General features: G+C 49.0%; 1 protein-coding gene across 4 annotated transcripts in view; it reads right to left on the reverse strand.

Moving 5' to 3' along the window:
• Nucleotides 1–20,004, reverse strand: part of DLG3 (discs large MAGUK scaffold protein 3) — a 56,839-nt gene that overhangs the window by 16,666 nt on the left and 20,169 nt on the right. For 3 of the 4 annotated variants that reach the window (XM_056859798.1, XM_056859797.1, XM_056859799.1), the window contains 2 exons: nt 19,544–19,700; nt 18,159–18,261 (listed from right to left, as the gene is read on the reverse strand). In XM_056859798.1, coding sequence (XP_056715776.1) covers nt 18,159–18,261; nt 19,544–19,700 — 260 coding nt within the window. Of the gene's footprint in view, nt 1–16,302; nt 16,333–18,158; nt 18,262–19,543; nt 19,701–20,004 lie in introns of those variants that run through there. The other variant, XM_056859800.1, reaches the window with a different exon arrangement.

The raw sequence follows: 20,004 nt of genomic DNA on the forward strand, positions 1-20,004 counted from the left end.
TTAGCTGGTATAACACATACCTGCTCAGAATACACTGAAAATATAAGAACGGACAACGAAGCACATAAACTGAACAGATTATGGTTTGCTGAGGTTATCAATAAGCACAGATGGACACACAAAAATCTACCCATCTAACAGGGTGTTTCCAGATACACTGTTTCAAGTACAGTTCCTGGCTCGTAATTTACAGGACACAAAGGCTTAACAAAACCCTGCTGAGACCAATTCAAATATTTCTGGAGGAAAGTATTGACAGAGCATAAAACTCAGTTTCAGGACATGATGCTCTGCGACTTCTAGGCAGCAACCCAGGTCTCCACAAGCTGAAAAGGACCAAAATAAATCAACAGAATGGACTTATTCATACTGTCACAGCATATGCATTCAATTGCAAGAAAGCAAAGTTACTCTAAGTCAGTGGTTCCCAACCTTTTTCGAGTCGTGACCCCCTTTTACAATTGCCAAGTAACCTGCGACCCCCGCCACATTTGCATAATAAAGCTCACGCCCCGAAAAATCTTGTTGGTCTCTAAAGTGCTAGTGGACTCAAACTGGGCTACTGCAATGCGGGACAGGAAGTTGAAAAAAATCATAAAAACCTGCCTATCCCTGAGAATAGGAACAGAAATACCCGCTCATAATATGTCCTCTTCACTCAGAGAAGAAGGAGCCCTCACAGGTAAGCCAAGGCTCCGTTCTCCAACCTGCCGCCACGGAACCAACTACTGGTCTAGCGGAGAGGTCCCACAGCGGGGAAGGAGGGAGGGATGCGTGCTGCATAGAAGATCCACCAGATGAACAACAGTTACAGGTAAGTGAAACTCTGTTTTTCATCTGTGTGGCTTCTATGCAGTCCCACATTGGGAGAGTAGCGAGCTCGCTTACCAGGACGGTGGGTGTGGGTCAGTCACCGAAATAAAGACTGCAATACAGCACATCCCACGGCTGCATCTCTTGCTGAGTCCACATCCATAGCGTAGTGTTTCATAAACGTAGAGGGCGTGGACCAGGTAGCAGCCTTACAAATGACCCGGAGATCTATCTTAGAGGAGAAGGCGATGGAAGCCGCATACGCTCTGGTAGAATGCGCTTTGATCATAGGAGGGCACTCCTGGTGAGCAAACTCATATGTCATCTTGATGGTTGACGTGATCCACCTCGAGAGGGTCTGAGGAGAAGCACGACGACCTTTGCGATGCCCGCCGAAGAAAACAAAAAGGATGTCATCTTTACGGAAGTTTTGAGATCTTTTAACGTAAAAAAGAAGGGCTCTGCGGACATCTAGGGAATGTAATGCCCTATCAGCATCGGAGGATGGGTGAGGGGTAAAAATGGGAAGGACAATGTCCTGTGTAAGGCTGAAACGACCTTAGGTAAAAAGGAAATCTTAGGCTTCAATACTACTCTATCCGAGTGGAACTTAGTATAAGGAGGGGAATGTGACAGTGCTGAGATGTCGCTCACCCTCCTTGCCGAGGTAATGGCGACTAAAAAGGCCGCCTTGAAGGATAACAGGCACAAGTGGCTAACGGCTCAAACGGAGGTCTCATGAGCTGTGAAAGGACTAAGGAAAGACTCCACTGGGGAACTGGTGGAGTGACAGGAGGGTACAAGTTATTGAGACCCTTCAAAAACTTTTTGGAAAGGGGGTGAGAAAAAACTGAGAAGGATTCAATATCCGGGTGAAAAGCCGATATTGTGGCTAAATAAACTTTAATTGAAGAATCAGATAAACCATCATCTTTGAGAGATAGAAGGTAATCAAACACAACAGACAGTGGGCAATTGATTGGTGAAACATTTATAACCTTAGCCCAATCAGAAAAATGTCTCCATTTAGTGTCGTAGGACCGCCGTGTGGAAGACTTTAACAAATACAGCAGAACCTTAGCTACCCTGTCAAACCATTGTCCTGGGGTAGCACCCTCCAGGCCACAAGTTGCAGATCCGGGGGGGAGTGGGAGGGATTCTTCGGAAGAAGAATGTAAGTCCCTTGTGTAAGTGACATGAGTACTGCGAACCACGACCTCCTGGGCCAAAACAGAGTGACAATGATGGCATCTGTCTTGTCGTGGTTCACCTTGGCTAGGGCCTTGTGAAGTAGAGGGAATGGGGGAAAGAGATAAAACAGAGCCCCGTTCCAAACTGCCTGAAAGGCATCTCCCATTGAGCCCGGGCTGGCTCCCGCCCTCGAATAGAACTTGGGACACACTGAGTTGAGGTGTGTGGCAAAAAGGTCTATTTGTGGATAACCCCACAGGCGGAATATTTGGTGGAGACAATCGCTGCTCAGGGTGAGCTCGTGCGCCTGATTAGGAAGGCAACTCAGAGCGTCTGCTAGTGTATTGTTCTTGCCTGCAATGTGAATCGCTACGAGAGTAGCACGGTGAACTATGGCCCATTCCCAGATGTCGCTGGCTTCCTTGGAGAGCGAAGTGGACCTTATGCCGCCCTGCTTGTTTATATAGAACTGGGCGGTGGAGCTGTCTGTGGCAATCAGAATGTGCTGTCCGTCCAGGTACCCTGTGAATGAAGACAGAGCAAGACGGATGGCACGCAGCGCCAACAAATTGATGTGCAACCAGGATTCTAGGGAACACCAGGTGCCCCGGGCCGTAAGGTCACCACAATGAGCCCCCCATCCTGACAGGGAAGCGTCTGTGAACAGGTACTTCTGAGAAGGGCGCTGAAAAGGGACACCTGAGAGGATGTTGGCATCGTGTGCCCACCATTGTAAGGAGGAAATAACGTATCTGGGGACGGAAAGGCGTTTGTATTGGGGATCAACATTGAGCCTGAATACCCGGAGGAACCAGTTTTGAAGCGGGCGCATACGGAGCCTCGTAAACTCTACCACGGCCGTGGTAGAGGCCATGAGGCCTAACAGTTTCTGAATATGATGGGCCGTTTGAAACCGCTTTTTTGTGAAGTTAGTCACCATTTTTTGAATGGAGTGAGCTCTCTGTACAGGGAGGAAGGCTCTGGCCTGGACAGCATCCGACTGTGCTCCAATGAAGGTTTGTAGTTGCGCAGGTACAAGCTTAGACTTAGAAAAGTTAACCAAAAGACCCAGGTTGCCGAGGACTGAGAGGATGAAGTCCGCCTGTGTGGCCAATTCCGATTGTGAACGACCCACCAACCAGTTGTCCAGGTAGGGAAATATTACGCAACCCTTCAAGGTAAGGTGAGCAACCACTACTACAAGGCACTTCGTAAAGGTCCTGGGGGCTCTGGACAACCCGAAGGGCAACACATTGTACTGGTAACATTTTCCATTGCATTCAAACCTTAGGTATTGGCGACACTCAGTATGAATTGCCATGTGGAAATAAGCGTCGTGGAGATCTAACACCACGAACCACATATACTTATCCAGGAGGGGAAGCACTTCTGGGAGCATGAACATCCGGAACTTCCTAGTCTTAATAAAGACAAGAAAAAAGCGGGAGTAAAACCCGCGATTTTGGTCCGCAGGTACCACCTCTGAAATGGCTCCCTTAGACAGACCTCCTCTACGAGTAGGTCTGGGGCCGGCGAAAAGGAGCAGCCCGTGGGCCTGTATGGAGGTAACATATCAAATTCTATGAAGTAACCAACAATTATTTTGAGAACCCAAACATCAGTGGTAATAGCAGACCATGAATGGTAGAAAGCCAACAGGCGATCAAAAAAACAAGCAGACACGTCTAGTCATGCCTGCTTCTGTTTGTTGAAATGGCCAGGAGACCCTCTGGGGCCTTTACAGACCCTTGGTTTGGGTGGGAACTTCCTGTCCTGCTGCGGGTGGGGAAAGGACGGACGGAAGGAGGGCTGTTGGAAGGAACCCTGAAAACGATATGGGCGGGAAGATTGGTTGGCTTGATGGCCAAAATAACGCCGCTGTAAGTTGGGAGCTTGGGGAGCAATCCCTAGGGATTTGGCATTCGTTTTGTTTTTTCAAGCGATCCAGGAAAGTATCAGTTTCAGCCAGTATCAGCCAGGCATGCCTACGAATGACAATGGTAGAAGCAAATGGCTTTACTAGAGGAATCCGCCACGTGGCGTGCAGCTGTAAGCTGTTGCCTTGCGAGGGACATGCCTTCGGACTGAATGGCTACTGCCGAGGGGCGTTGATCGTCGGGCAGGATGGAGATTTGAGGGGATATACGATCCCAGAGGGAGTATTGGTACCTGGCCATGATGGCAAGGAAATTGGAAATGCTGAGGCCCACAGCAGAGGAAGTGTAAATATTTCTGGCAAGGGTATCTAGTTTATGGCCTTCCTTATCAAGTGGGGAGGAGTGTGCTCCAGACCTAAATTTACCAGGTAAAGTCTCCACTATTACGGAATTAGGAGGGGGATGCTGGTAAAGAAATTCTCCACCTTCCCTGCGAATCTTGTAGAGATTCTCTACTTGTTTGGTGGAAGAGGGGACCGAAGCAGGCTTAGCCCAGTTGTTACGGATCACCTCCAGAATGCTCTTTATCATAGGAAGGGCCACGGGGCCTACGTCAGCGTTATGGAGGATATCCATAATATCATCTATAGGGCCGGAGTCCTCCGGCTTAAACTCAATTTTGAGAGCTTTCGCCATGCGAATAAGCTGCTCCGCATATAAACGGACATCTCCCGTAGGAGAGAGTGGCTTAGAGTCCCTAACAGTGTTCTTGGGTGAGGGAGCTGAAGTGCGGGATTCCTCATCCTCAACAGGGGAGAAGGAGGCATCATACTCGGATGGATTAGTGTCCCTTGACATAGGAGACCTGGATAGGGGAAGCTTGCGAAGCAACTCTTGCCTTGGACAAACGGAATCCTTGGAATGGTCATCAGGACGGCGAGAAGGCGTGTGTCGACGCCGATGAGGGCCTCCAGAAGGCGAACATGACCGAGAGCGTCGGTGAAGACGACGACTGTCGACCGAAGAGCCCGAGTAGACGGAAGGAGTAGGATATCGGCGTAGAGAAACCTCTCGATGCTGACAGGAGGGAGACCGACTCCTAGAGGAGTAGCGGCGCCTCTGAATAATCGGCCTGCGTGAAGGGCTATGTCCGGTGTTTGGCTGTTTGGATGAAGAACGGCGAGGCTGAACAACTGGATCATGTGGGTGAAGTGAACGGCAATGTCCGGAGACTGACTGTTTAGATGACAACTGGTGTTGTTGAAAGGCCGGAGTACGTGAGCAGGATGAATGGCTGTGACCTGAAGAAGACTGCGTGGATCGGCGCCGACGACTCTATCGGCTCCGACAACTCCGATGATCGGATCGGCTCCGATGGGACGAATGGCTCCGACGGGAGGAAAGGCTCCGACGAGGCCGGCGTCTGCAGGAAGCGGATCGACTGACGATCAGCTCAATGTCGAGAAGATCGGCTCCGACGGGTAGATCGGCGACGGCGCGAGTTCGACCGACGCCGACTGGATGCGGACGAAGCCGGGGATCGAGAATGGCGTCGAACACTCACAGGATGGGGTGGTTGATCGGCACCGACCTGGAGCTCTGCAGGTTCTGCCTGAGGCCCTTTATCATTAGGCCGTGGGGACTTTGCAAGCACTGGAGGCACATCTTTACAGAGGTGAAGGAGGTGCTGCTTGAACTCAGCCGAGACTTCCTGGGCCCTGCTCGGACACGGAACTGAGGGGGTAGCCAGGGAATGAGGAGGCGAATCCTCGATGGTAATAGGCTGCTGTGCAGCTTCGTCAGGAGCTCGCGACTCAGACGGACGAGGCGAGCGAGGCGACTTGGCTTGGGATCGGCGTCGAGGGGATGCCGAGGGCGACCGGTGTTGAAGGGACTTCGGCGACCTCGAAGATGATCGACGCCAAGGCAATTTTGAGTGGGACGCATGGTGCGATGAGCCGCGGCCATCTTGCGAAACGGGAGCAATAAACTTTGCTGTCCTAATAACGACGGAGGAAGGCTTCTTAGAAGGGCTGACTTTTTTGTAGTGGGTCCCACTTCGGATTGGGACTTACCAAAGTACCCGGTTCAGCAGAATGACCTCGTGGGCGAAGCGACTCTTTGTAGAGATGAGAAAGTAACCGAGTTGACCGAACCCTCAAGGCCTTGCTGGTGAGTTTGGAACAACTTTTACAAGCTGCCGGAATGTGGCCTTCCCCCAGACAAAGGAGGCATTCAGTGTGGGTATCATTCTTCGCCATTTTAGTACCACACACAGTGCATTTCTTGAAAAGAGGAGCTTTTTTGGGCTCCATGGCTAGAGAGAGGTGCTGACACGTTCTCTCTCCGTGGCAGCAGAAAGAGAACTGGAGGGAAGAGTGCTCCCTCCTCCTTGGGTCATGTGACTGCTGGTGGGGAGATTGCATGCCCCAAGGGGAGGGGGAGCACTCTCTTTTAGATTTTGCTAGAAGCTGACAAATCTTATCCGTGGCTGGCCTGCGCAGTCCCAATGTGGGACTGCATAGAAGCCACGCAGATGAACTGCAGTTATCCCTATTTGGAAAGGTATTGAAGAAGCAACAGGGAGCGAGCCCCGGCAGGTCTACTTTGAAGCAAGTCTTGTTTTCGTCAATGGGGCTAACTCCCAAGGAAGCGTTGTTAGGACGGGACTGGCAGCACAGAGGTAAAAACAAAATGTGTTTCTGTCCCGAAAAAAACATGTCACCAATTTTGACAGAATTTCGCCGCAGCCATCTTTTATGAGGTGAAAAGGAGACTTTTGGGGCTATTTGTTCCTCACTGGCTATTTAACCAAAGTGGAGCTCCGTTTAATCACCTCACGAGAGCGAAGAGCCAGGAAAGAGCCGAGGGCCGCTTATCCCGCTCGGACTTTTCGAGCCTTTTTCTCCCCTCCGCCAGTCACCGCTCCTTCTGCGCCTCACCGAACCCGCGCGCTCGAGGGGGAAATCCCGAACTGCGCATGCACCTCGACTCTCTCCCCCTTGGCCTTGCCAGAGAATAACTGATGATTCATGGCAGAAAAGCGAAGCCGCACTACAGAGATGCACACTTGGATTCCAGGCTGAAGCTCCCGCCCCACCGTGGTGTTTACTCGAGCGCGGCTAAAAGTAAAAACAACATGGCTGTAGAGCTAGCGGCCTCAAGGGGGACTGCCCTCTTCTCCTCCGAGACCTGAACGAGCCGAGCCAGGGGAGCTTTCTCAGCCTCTCACACATCCCGCCATGTCATCTGCCTGGCGCAGGCGCGACCGCGCCCAGAGTAGGCCTGCCCGCCTCTCAGCTGGGCAGCGGGGCTACAGCTGGTGTGCAGCGGCGCACCACCGTGTCTCTGCAGCCCGGCTCCTTCTGGCTGTCGGTTGGCCGGTTCCTCGCCTCTCTGTTTGGGGTCTTCCCTGCCCTCGTGGATGGATCAGGGTTACGGGGCGTCTGGGTTAGTCCTGGACAGTCCGGGATGGGGGCTGTCCCAGGACAGTGGTGGCGACCCCCCAGGTTGGGAACCACTGCTCTAAGTGAACAAATTCTCACCAGAATTGAAGTAACTTACAGAAAAACTCATCTGATTCCTAAAATACAAGCTTTGTTGGGAAAGCAGCACCAATCAGTGAACCCACAACAATCCATCATCTTGACTTGGCATCGTTCCTTTTTGCCAATATAGGGGTACCAAGGCAAAGGCAGTTTTTCAGGTATAAAAGTGCTTTCCTGCCTCTGGGAATACCATCGAATAAGTGACACACAGACAGGGAGCTCCAAGCTCAGTGGCCACTGTCTACTTTACCAGCAGATAGTTTTACCGCGGCCATTTATGCAGGGTCGATTTGATGCTCGCTGAAAGCTGCTTTTATATGGTTCCTTCAGCAAATGCTTCAATGTGGGGGCGGAGCAAATACAAAGGTTGGGTTAAAGGGGCTCTTAGAAATGCGAAGCAGGTATGTGCCCGGTTTTGCGGTGATGGTGAGCCTGAAGAAATTTAAAAAATATGTGGGGCACTTCAGCCTGTAAAGCTCTGCTAATTACCCGACAAGTTCTGGAACCTCACACTCACATTTTTTTAAGCAGACTGTTCTTTTGCTGCATTCCTCCTTTCTCTGCATTTGCTACCTCATGAGTGAGTTATTCATTCACACACAAAGTCATTGCTGCAGATACCAACTCCTACTTTTTTATTCCAAGCCCTGAAATATTTAGCATTTATTAACATTCCAGTTCCTGGAACTTCTGGTTCTATGTAAAAGCTCTGGCTTGTTGATTAATAGATGCATCCGGTTTTCACAGCTACAAAGCAACTTAAATTTTAATGCACAGGGCTGAAAAGCTATAATGCAAGAGTAAATTCCTATGCAATATTGTATTTTTTCATTAATAGTTCTTTGAAGAATAGAAATCCTGTTCATAAAGGGCAGGAACACCACAGCAGCCTGAACATGGCAGCACAGATCTATATGCAAAGTATTTATTCATTTAAAACATTGTTATGTCGCATTTCAACCAATCAGGGTCCACAAGGTGGCAAACAAAAAAACAACAACATTAAAACATTTAAGCTATTTAAAATACAGGCCCTTTCTTGGGTTGCTGCCTATCTAGCTTCCAATGGTGGGGGCAACCAAAGCAGAGTTTCTAAACATGATTGGACTGAGTGGGTAAGATCGGATGAGAGAAGGCGGCTCTTAAGGTATGTCGGTCCCATGACATACAGGGCAATAAAGGTCAATACCAGTATCTTGAATTGAGCCCAGAAGCAGATTGGAAGCCACTGCAGATGGAACAAGACTGGAGTGATAGGGTCCCTATGATTCACTGTAGTCACAACATTCTGTACCAACTGTACCTTCTAGACTGCCTTCAAGGGTAGCCCCACATCAAACACATTGCAGTAATCTAATCTATATGTTACCAGGGCATGCACCACAGTGGCAAAATCTTTTCTGCCCAGGAAGGGCCAAAGCTGGTGAAAGGCACCCTGGCTACTGCTGCCACCTGTTTATCCAACAGGAGGACTAGGCCCAGAAACACCCCCCAAGCTACAAACCTGCTCCTTTAGGGGAAGTGCAATCCCATCCAAAACAGGAGATAACCCATTTCCTGGGTCAGACCTTCCTCCCACCAGCAGCATCTCTATTTTGTTGGGATTGTGCTTCAGCTACCAGAACTGCCTCTGGGCACCTGTTCAGTTTCCACAGCCTTCCCAGGGCCTGTGAATACCACAAGATACAGTGTCATCTGCACATTGGTGACAGCTCAGCCTAGATTTCAGGGTGACCTCTCCCACTGGGCTTTACACAGATGCTGAAAACCACAGGGCACAGGATAGAACCTTGAGGAACCCAGCAGGCCAAAGGCCAAGGGGCAGAGCAGCAGTCCCCCAGAACCACACTCTGAAACCTACCCTCGAGGTCAGACCAGAACCACAGCAGAACAGTGTCTCCCAGACCCAAAAGGCAATCCAAAAGGATACCATGATCAACAGTATCAAAAGCCACAGAGAGGTCCAGGGGAACGAACAGGGTTGCACTCCTCCTGTCCATTTCCCGGCACATATCATTCTCTAGGGTATATCCACCAGAGGTACATTAACAGCCTAAGCTTCTATTTTAATAAGTCTTTTTCCCCCTGAGCTTCAACACAGCAACAAAGCAGTCACCTTTGGCTAAACTCTTGGAAACCAGAGGGCATCTCTGAAGGGGCTGTATTGTTAAAAAGTAGGACTTCTTCACTCAGTGCTACTCCCTCCCCAACCCATCACGAGACATAACTGAGAAACTGCAAAGAAAAGCACCAAATAAAAGTTGCACATTATTTTTACAAACTTACTTCACTTTGGCTATTATTTATATCCACTGTTCCTAAGGATCATTGCTGTATTTTATCAGTGAGTTTCAGCATTACATCTTGTTAACCTTACATATTCACTTCATTAAGAATTATTTTACAATTACCGTACTTTGTTTCCTTATCTGCAAAGAATCGTAAGAATTGGAAGGGTGCATGCTCCAGGCTGATCTCTCCTTACAGCTTTAGATAAAATTGCCAATATGACTCAGTTTGTCAATGATTATTAGCAACAAGAAAGCATACAACTTGGCTAAATCAGTTTCTAAAAGCAGTATATTTACACTGATCCAGAAAAAACCTCTCAATTCACATCTGAAAGAGAAAAGCAGGTTGCCCAACACAGCAGAGGATTCTCCAAGACAACCTGGATCAGAGCTTAGAAACATCATTACCACCCTTATGTTCAGGTCATCTTGTTCCTGTATCATTAGCAGAGTTTATCCTCATTAACTTCCTGCTGACCACACAATGTTCTAAGCTCCAACACAGAAGCCAAGAGAACAATGGTTACTAGACTCTTCAACCACTAAAAACAAATTTTAATAGTTTTATCTGATAGGTACTGTACCGTCCCATGGCCTGTGCAAGGTAGGTACCTGCCAAATTACAATGTCTGAACACAGAACAGGCAGTTAAGCGTCTGTTTGTCAGTCTAGAATGGAATGAGCCAATTTGGATCACTTGCTGAGGTTTTGATGGGGGCTGACTTTATGCAGCTGAAATTCTGAAAGGACTAGTCCAAGGCTGACTAGAGATACCACAAATCTCCCAAAGCAACTATTAACCTTGAAGAAGGTAGAAAATTGGCATCTGCCCGTCTTGTGACAACAGGCAGGCTAATACTGACGCTTAACTCTGACAAGACAGAAGTGCTACCAATGAGAAGGTCTGACCTGGGACTTAAAGTGTGACCCATTCCAGATGGGGTTGCATTCCCCTTAAAGGAACCAGTCAGTTATGTGAGGGTGCTCTTGAAACCAGGCCTACGGCTGTATAAGCAAACAGCAACTAAGGCCAAGAATGCCTTATACCAGCCTTTCCTGGACAGAAAACACCTGGTCACTAATTACTGCAACGCACTCTACATGGGGCTGCCCTTGAAAGGTGTTCAGAAAATTCCACGGGTGTAGAATGCTGCAGCCAGGATGCTGACTGGAGCGTGTCGTTGGCCCATCTACACTGGCTCCCAATCTGGCAAAATTCAAGGTGCTGACAACCAACATACCTGAAGGACCACCTACACCCTTACGAACCTACCTTTTTCCAAAGCCCTGTTTTAGATGCCCCTCTGAGATTTGGTGGGTGGCAACCCATGACGCCTTCTCAGACGTGACAGCAAAAGCCTGGAACTCTCTCCCAGAGACTCCTCTGTTGCCGTCTTCTGCCAAGGGGTGAATACTTTTTTTGTTTTGTCTGGTGTCCCCTCCATGATCCCTCCTTCCTGCTCTAAGTTTTCACTGTTTTTATCTTTTTATCATTTTGTATGAGTATTTTTAGCTTTGATCTTAATGGTGTGGGTTTTTTGGGTTTAACAGTTTTTAAGATGTGTTTTATAATGCTTATTTTACCTGTTAGAAGCCTTGGTGGCCCTGATGAGGGCATAAAGGCAGAATATAAATGTTGTCAACAAATAAGAATAAATAATTTTGTAGAGCTTTAACGGATAGAAAAGCTTAATTCCTTGGCCAAAACATACAGGTCAGTGTTCAACAAATTCAGGAACTGAGATGTTATTACTCCTATCCCACCCAGGAGGAACATTTGCTCCAAGTTCTTCCTAGAAGACCTTCAAGGTCTCAGGCTCCCCAGCTCAGAATACTGTGAAATCTGAAAGCCACGGGACTACACTTGAACACATGAAGCTGCCTTACACTGACTCAGACCCTTGGTCCATCAAAGTCAGTCTTGTCTACTCAGACGGGCAGCAACTCTCCAGGGTCTCAAGCAGGGGTCTTTCACATCACCTACCTGCCTATTCCCTTTAACTGGAGCTGCTGGGGATTGAACTGGGACCTTCTTCATGCCAAGCAGATGCTCTACCACTGAGCCACAGCCCTTCCTTACTGTTTGCATCTCTACCCTCATCCATATAGTGAACCTGATGCTAACGGTCTTTGATATAATCCCACATAGTTTTCCGTTTGAGGTAAGCCAGCCCCCACTTTCCTACAGGGTTTGTTCCTATGGCAAAGGAAGCAGTTGTCATATTAACCTCTCACTTGCCACCAAGCTCCAGTATTAGACAGGAACACTAAGCTACGTGTCTCTCTAAAACATGGTTTTACAACAGGCAAGAATCCAGCACCCCACACTAGCCACAGTAGTTTACTCAGTCACCTCAAGATTTTGGCAAGATACAGTTTGACTGGGAGGGTTAATCCCCTCTTCCTTTCTGCAGCTGGCAGCATTTCAGCAGCAGGTTGCACACAGCAGCAGGGTCATAAATATAGGGCTGAACAAGTGAGCAGAGAGAACCACCTGCAAATGGTACATCATTTCAGTGAAAATGACTGAAATTGCCTGCTTGCTACCATGAGCCTTTACACTGACCATTTTCTCTAAAAGCAGAACTGCTAGCCTACCAGCCCCAGACTGTATTTTATGAAAGCAAGTTTAGGTAAGATTCCAGAACCAAAATAAAACACAAATTCATATGAAGTACAAAATCCAGAAGGTATTAGTTCATTATGGCGAATCCTTACAGATCGGTAAATCTCCAAGAAAAACTGGCAACTCCACCTGCAAAACCATCAGAGAATTATCTTACTGAGCAAAAGAGGGAGGCCTTGAAGAGCTTAAGGCCTTGCACAGCCTCTGTATTCTGGCTGCCTATCGAGTTACGAGATAGCAGATTCAGACCATCCTTTGATAAGCTTAAAGTTTCAGAACTACTCACACATCAGTTTCATTTAAGTAAATCCAAACCACGCAGAGATGGGCAGATGGTCCCACAAAGGAATCAGAATGAGCATTCTGTACCAAATAACTACGCTTCTATGCTCACGATGTTTGGCCTAAATGGAGAGAAATATAAAAGCTCTGCTCTCGCCACAAAGTTGCTTGCATTTCTACAGGAATTATGTTATTACTGCCAGACGCAGGTAACACTTCAAACTGTTTAATTCAGTCATATACCAGGGGAAAAGCAAAATACAGTAAGAAGCCAGGAGAAGGGCTCAACAAATCCCAGGTACTAGGTTGCCAGGGTGCTTAGCGATTTCATTGTGATGCTTAGTATTTTCAATAACCATTGTATTGTACCATCCTTTGGTGATCCTTAGTGACAGTACAAATTCCAAATCAGAATATACTGTTGAATGAAAAAGTCAATGTACATGAAGTTCTTGCCATTGCTTGTTCATATGTAAACGTTAACATACAGTGATAAAAATGAACTCATTTCTTAAACAGTTTCCTCTATACTGGCTCCAATTTTAAATAGTGGTGGTTTTTAAAATGTTATAATGAAATTACAAGAAACTGGAGGCAGTTAGGTTAGGGTTAAACGTCTGCTGTTGTGAGGCTAATCAGGGTTATAGTTATAATTCACATACTACAACATTTTTGTTATAGCATTAATAAAATTATGAGAAACGAAACAGATCAGAATTAGGTTTTGTGGTAGCAGTAATTAGAAAACAGAAAATCTCAAAGACTGAAAGTAAGTTTGATCTGGACCTGAGATTTAAAAAAAACATCAAGATCTGCTAGAAGTTATGGTAGTAACTATGGCAACATGTTGTCTTTTACTGTAAAGTTGCTTCCTTCAAAGGCAAGCAAACACGGACAAGAACATAAGCACCTCTACTATTCCACTATGCTGGACAGCACATTGGTTCTACTAGGCAACATTTATGTTGTGCCCCTGTGCATGAGATTATACTACACTCTATAACATCATTATTGTCTGTTCTATCTTCAGCTTTGATGCTGGCTACTGCTTGAGGGCTTCCTCTTATTTATTTTTTTCTAATTTGAGTGTTTACAGAAGTGTAGGCACTCTAACAGCGCATTCCTGAAAGGAATGCCTGCGCCGGGCTTAGAAGGCAAACTATCGGCATTGCCTCCTGAAGGCAAACTGCTGAAACCTCCGCCCGGCACAAAAAACCCGTTCAACACGTCGCGCCCCCCAAAAGGGGGGCGCTGTAACACCCTGGCCGGCGCCGTAACTCTGGCCGGCGCCGTAACACCCCAGGAACGCCTCCCAGCTCGCCGCCGTAGCCTGTGCCAGCGGCCAGAGTGTGGGCCCCTGCGCTGGTGGAGGCCTTCGTCAGCCTCCTAAGGTCTTTGGGTAGGGCTGCTGGCGCATTTGAGGAATGTGCTGTAAAACACTGAAGGAAAAACACCACATAACTACAGAAAAGGGATATTCAGATTTTTGCTGTAGTCATCTTTGAATGCTGCAGGCACACAGAATTTTATTCAGCTTGCTCTTAGCCCCAAACACCACATAGTAACAAATAATCCCTTGAGCACTGCCATCTGACCTATAGGTGCATAGCTGCTCCACAGGCTTTTCAATTTGGGGTTTCAATTTTAGACAGACATCAACTAGCCCAGAAACTCCATGTTCACTGCAGAATAGCTCAAGGAGCTGCTGAATATTTGCACACCTAGAAGCTGTTCTGAGGCTTCAGGCTTTTCTCAAACATCTCTAACACTGTTCCCTTCAGGATAATATCAAAAACAGCAAACACTCCTTTCCACACTGAGCCCAGGTACCAATGGCGCTGTCATTTATATATGGTATACAGTTCAAGAAGACCAAATATTGCAAAGTTAATTGTGATTGATGTCAAACATTTAGCCAGCAGATGCTGATAGAGCACCAGCTCAGCTTTTTGTGAACACAAGTGCCCAACCTGCCGCATGACTCAGGTTACTTTGGTAAATCTCACTTTGCAAACGGCCCCTGAAACACAAGAGTGCAAACCAACTTCCCTTTCTCCATTGACTGATAACTACACATGATGGCCCACACAGAAGCAACCTCTGTACTTCCCTTATCAGGTATGCCTGCTGCTCTTGCAGAATTTCTTCCACACCCTCCAGAAAAGTTTGCTTTAATGAAAAACGCTCAAAAATTGGCAAGTCCTGTGTATACTGAAACACCACTAATACATAAAGCAGGGACAGGAAGAAGGCATTTTGACTCTTTACCCATGGCAGTGCCAGTGAGGTCACACCAGGCAACTCCTCTTAGTCAGTACCAACTTAAACCCCTGGGCTCTTCAACAGATAACCAACTGTAGCCAAAGCTCAGACACAGCAAAGCCCAACTGTTCAAGTTCCCTGCCCCCCCACCCCAGATTCTTTGGATTAGTTACCTTGGCAGCTGCCAATCAACCAGCTCTGTTTGCCCTCCCCCTCTAATCCCCCTCACAAAACCTGCTACTTTAAAGAAAACATTCAGTTGTACCTTGCAACGTACAAGCTCCCTGATTGATCCAGCCACCTTCTCAGTTCTTAACCAGTCATACCTAGCAACAGCTGGTTTTCACCAGTGGATATTAGGAACACACCTGTTCATCCCTGGAACACAGAAACCCCTATTCCTAGACAGGAAGCCCATTTCTACTTGCAAGGGTTAGACCAAAGCTTCTTAAACTGTGGGTCGTGACCCCATATGGTAACTGAATGTGGGGGCCGGGGAAAAATTGATTATCAGTAAATGTTTGATTTGTATACCTATTTTATATACCTTCATACCTGGGGTCGCGTAAAAATTTCACAAGCTAAAAGGGGTTGCGAGTGGGAAAAGTTCAAGAAGCCCTGTTAGACCGGGGCTTCTTAAACTTTTTCAACTCGCGGCCCCTTTTCACCTGATAAAATTTTTACGTGACCCCGGGCATATAAAATAGGTATACCAATCAAACATTTACTGATAAGAAATCAGAAAGAAATTTATTGTAAAACCAATCTTTTTTCTGTTGCCAAATTTTTCACGACCCCCACCGTTCAGTTATGAGACCACATATGGGGTCGCGGCCCACAGTTTAAGAAGCTTTGGCGTTAGACAACCATTCGCATCGAACCGGGGGCCCGAAGGAAGGAAGCGTCAGCAGCTGCCAGGCAAAACGGAGGCCGGGGAAGGTGAGAATCCGGTAATGGCACGCTCCCCCCCCCTTCCTCCGACACCTGCCCATTCTTACACACGGAAGGAGAGGCTCTGTATGGGCAGGACCCAAGGCGAGAAAGTCCCTTCTGCCCGACAGCCCCGAGCAGAGCAACGGAACCCATGCGCTGTCGTCCCCCCCCCCTCCCGGTTGTACCCCTCACCGCCGACTACCCCGCAGAACCTCTGGAGGCACAAGGAAGCCAGCCGGAGGACGCGGCGCCACAAAGAGGGCCCTGCCCTCAAAACCGGCAGGCGGCCTACCTCGCAGAGCCGCTCCCCGCAGCTCCGGAGAGTGGGGGAAGGGGGCGCGCCCGGCCGGCCTCTCAGAGCAGCGACTCCCCGCGAAGAGGGGGGATACCGACGCCCTTCTCGGTGTAACCGGGGTGGGGCGCTTCATGCCCACGCCCGCGGCGCGTCCCGACACCTCCTCCCCGCCGCGACCCCTCACCTGGCGCCTGCTCGGCTCAAGGGTGGCCCCGGCGGCTCCTCCTCCCCTCACCCATCCTTGCCGGCCGGCCAACCCTCTCGCCACACAAAGCAACGGCGCCCACACGGGCGGGAACGCTCAGGGCGCCGCCTCCGCGGGCGGCTCTGCCCAATCGCCTCCCGAGCGGCCTCTCCCAAAGCCCCGCCTCTGCCCAATCGCCACCGGCCCGCAAGGCTCGCCTCCACCCAATCGGAGCCCGCGCTCCTCCAACCGAGCGCCGCCCCTCCAGGCTCGCCTTTGCCCAATCGCCACCAGGGCTCCCTCAAACAAGCGCCCGCCTCCTTGGCCCCCGCGTTCCATCAGCACCCGCGCCGCCTTAACCCTCTACTCCAGCTCCGCCTCCATCCAATTGGCACCGCCTCTCCGCTCAAGGAGCATGCGCATTCCGCCCGCCAGGAAACTGACTCCGAGTACGCGACGGCTTAAGACTTCTCTGTGGGCTCACGCAATCTAGGCCCCCAATTCCGCCTTTAACCCAATTCGCTGCCTGCGTTTCCTCAACCTGGTCCTTTCGCCCGCCACCTGTGCAAAGGACTTCATAGTGCATTGTTTACGGCATCCCCCAGCTAATACTCTTTACAGCTCTCTATAAATGCACCAGAGATCCACAAGGTCTCTAATTACATACCTATCCCTCCTATGAGAATTAGGCACACGAATGCCGACACCTGTGAAATGCATGCAGACAGGACCAGGGGTTGCCAAATTCTTTTCCTGACAGGACTCCCCCGCCTTGGACACTTTGAGCTAGAAGCCTAAAACGCAACAGGTGCGGCTGAGAGAAAAGCCACTTTTGGTTTTATATACCTGCCTATCAATACACAGTAGCCCTGGGTAGGAAAGAAATTTGGTAACCCTTCTCCCTGCCTCACACACCGAGTTATTCAGACACCAACTGCCACGCAGAGCCTTTGCAGAGCCTTCCAAGACAAGTATAGAAGAGCAACCAAGTCCAGCTTGCGACACACCGACAAAACAAGGTGGGATTCAGGTGCCAACACCCACCCAAAACAAGTCAGTAGGATTACTGCCCCTATTCGCATTTCCTATACAAAATTTAGCATAAAAGTGCTTCACAATTCTACAAAGGGAAATAAATGGCAATGGCAAGGAAGTTACCTCAAACAGCCAAGCGTGTCATGTAGCCCCACAGCAACAGACTGGGGCTGAACCCACTGCTTGTAGGCCCTGTGCTATCCAGTCATCCTACACAAGGCTTTGGCAGGAAGACTCCTCTCTATCCCCGCCCCACTCACATACACAAAGTCCATACGTACTGCTAAAGAAGAGGAGTGTTCCAAGTGGCTGTAGGCTCCCTGATAACGCAGCAGAAGCATGCCAGGAGGAAGCCTCAGAGTTCCTGACAAGGATAATGTGGCAGGAGATGATAATAAGCAAGGCGTCAGGAATGGTCAGCATAAAAATCCTGTTTGGAAGCCAGCAATAAGCAGCCTCGTTGCAGAATGAATTTCCATGTCCACCCCATGGTGATTTAACCAGTTCTGCTTGCTCTTACTGCTGTCAAACGTTTGACCTTTGCAAAGCTCCAGGGCAGAATTTGTCCTCTCTAAAATATGCTTATGTCAAGCTTCATCCTTCCTGCCAAGCCTGGTTTGTGGCTACCTTGGCTCACATCTTTGGCTGTTCCCACTTAGGTAGCAAGGACAAGGCTCTCCCCCTTACAAGGACGTCTCTCTCATCAGAATTCCAGCAGAACTCACCTTGCCGCCACCAGTAACTGACTTAAGGAGAGACCCTAGTTCACAAAAGGGAAAGCTCTGTGAAAAGAACAGAAGCCTCCCTGTATGGTTGCATACCTTCAGGCCTGTATTGAGCCACGATAGTGACCGTCTGCCCAGCCCTCTTCAGTGCTGCCGCCGCTTGCTCATGTGTTGCATTCCGAAGGTTGACGCCATTCACCTGGGCAAACAGACCTCACCCCATCAGCCACCTTGAATGGGAAATCAGGTACCACTCCCACCTTCCCTAGGATGGCACTGTACACTTATTCCCCACCACAGAATATCATCTGTCTCTCTACAGTCCTGCCATGGTCATGCCAACTGTTAATGCCGCACAGTCGCAAGCCATAGCCCCTGTCGTCCCAAATGCCACAGCAAGTTGCGTAAGACACCAGCGTGTCCAAAGAAATGCCAAAGCCTCTCAGGAAGCAAAAGACACGCACCTGATTGCAGAGTGCAGCTGCTTCTTCCTGGAAGGGAGGATCCGAGCCGGCTTCCTCCATCGGTGCATTTAAGGGGCAAGCACTGTGCTTCAGGGTAGACTCCTTACACACTCAGCCGGGAGAATCGGCTTTTTTTTTCTGGCGACGAGGAAACTGCTTCTACCACCCTGGGCTGGGCTTACCCAGACCGGTTGGGTGAGCTGCTCAATGTGGGCAAAGTGGGTTAACACCTTAGTGCCTGGGGCACAATCTCTCCAATCTGGTCTCCTTCAAGGATGACTAGACGATAGAGGGGGACAGTGATTTTGAGGCCTTGGCGGCAATTGGGCCTAATGCCAGAGCCATTTCCAGACCCTGGGAAACATGGAAGAGTTGGCTGCAAATAGATCCCCACAATCCTATCAATCATCTTGGTTGCTTCCACATGGGCAGTGGAAAGCCCTTGCAGTACATAGGAGTGTCCAACACATTGTCCTCTTTTTTCTCCTTTTAATCCTAAGAAAACAAAAACCTAATTTTCTCTGCTTTAAAGGGTGGATGCAGGTGAAGTGTCTATTGGGAAGCTCCACCTGTGGCCACTATGGGTAGGGGCCAGAGCTAAGCTCTGGTTTCAAAATGGCATAGGGAAGCTTAACCGCTGTGCGCCAACACCCCCCCCCACACACACACACACCATTTTTAGCCATTTAAAGGTTATTTTTTTTCTTTCCCAGCTGAGGTAGTTTGGCAGGGAATATGAAATAGAGGGAAAGGGTGGGGGGTGCTGGGCCAAGGGGAAAGGGATCGAAATTGCCACAGTGTCTGCTTTTTGCACAGGTGTGACAGAGAAAAGGGGAAGGGATGGGGATGGCAGCAGTAGGAAAGATGGGTATGGGTGTATGCTGACCCCCCCTTCCTGTCGTTGCGGTTTCAAGGGCATGTTTTCACACCTTTGCGAATTCAGCCTTTGAAAGGAGAACAAGGTGCCACATGTGCCTGTGGTGGGGAGGCAAGGAAAACATGGGTGTACACACTCACCGAGAGAATTCGGTCTCCACGCCGCAGCTCTCCACTCAGGTCAGCAGGGCCGCCAGCCAGGATGAAGGAGACAAAGATGCCCTCGCCATCCTCACCACCCACAATGTTGAAGCCCAAACCCGTGGAACCTTTGTGCAAAGTGATCTTCCGGGGTTCCCTGAGAGGACAGACAAAAGACACGAAGATATCAGCCCAGCCACAGATGGGGCAGATCTGAGGACTCCTCTGGCCCCCAGCTGTGACCAGGGAGACTGAACACACTTTGCAGATTACCTACCTTCCAATCCAGGGTACACAACACACAAGGGAACCCAGACACTCTCTGCATTGCCCTCTTGTAACTACTGGTATGAGGGTAAGCCTGACTTCATTTTTTTTGGGGGGGGGGTGAATGTGGCTTTAAAACGGCACACAAATTCCCAGTATGGAAGATGAACTGTGGAATGCTGGAGGTAAGGTGG

The sequence above is a fragment of the Euleptes europaea genome, chromosome 13, assembly GCF_029931775.1.
Source record: "Euleptes europaea isolate rEulEur1 chromosome 13, rEulEur1.hap1, whole genome shotgun sequence".
Taxonomy (NCBI): Eukaryota; Metazoa; Chordata; class Lepidosauria; order Squamata; family Sphaerodactylidae; genus Euleptes; species Euleptes europaea.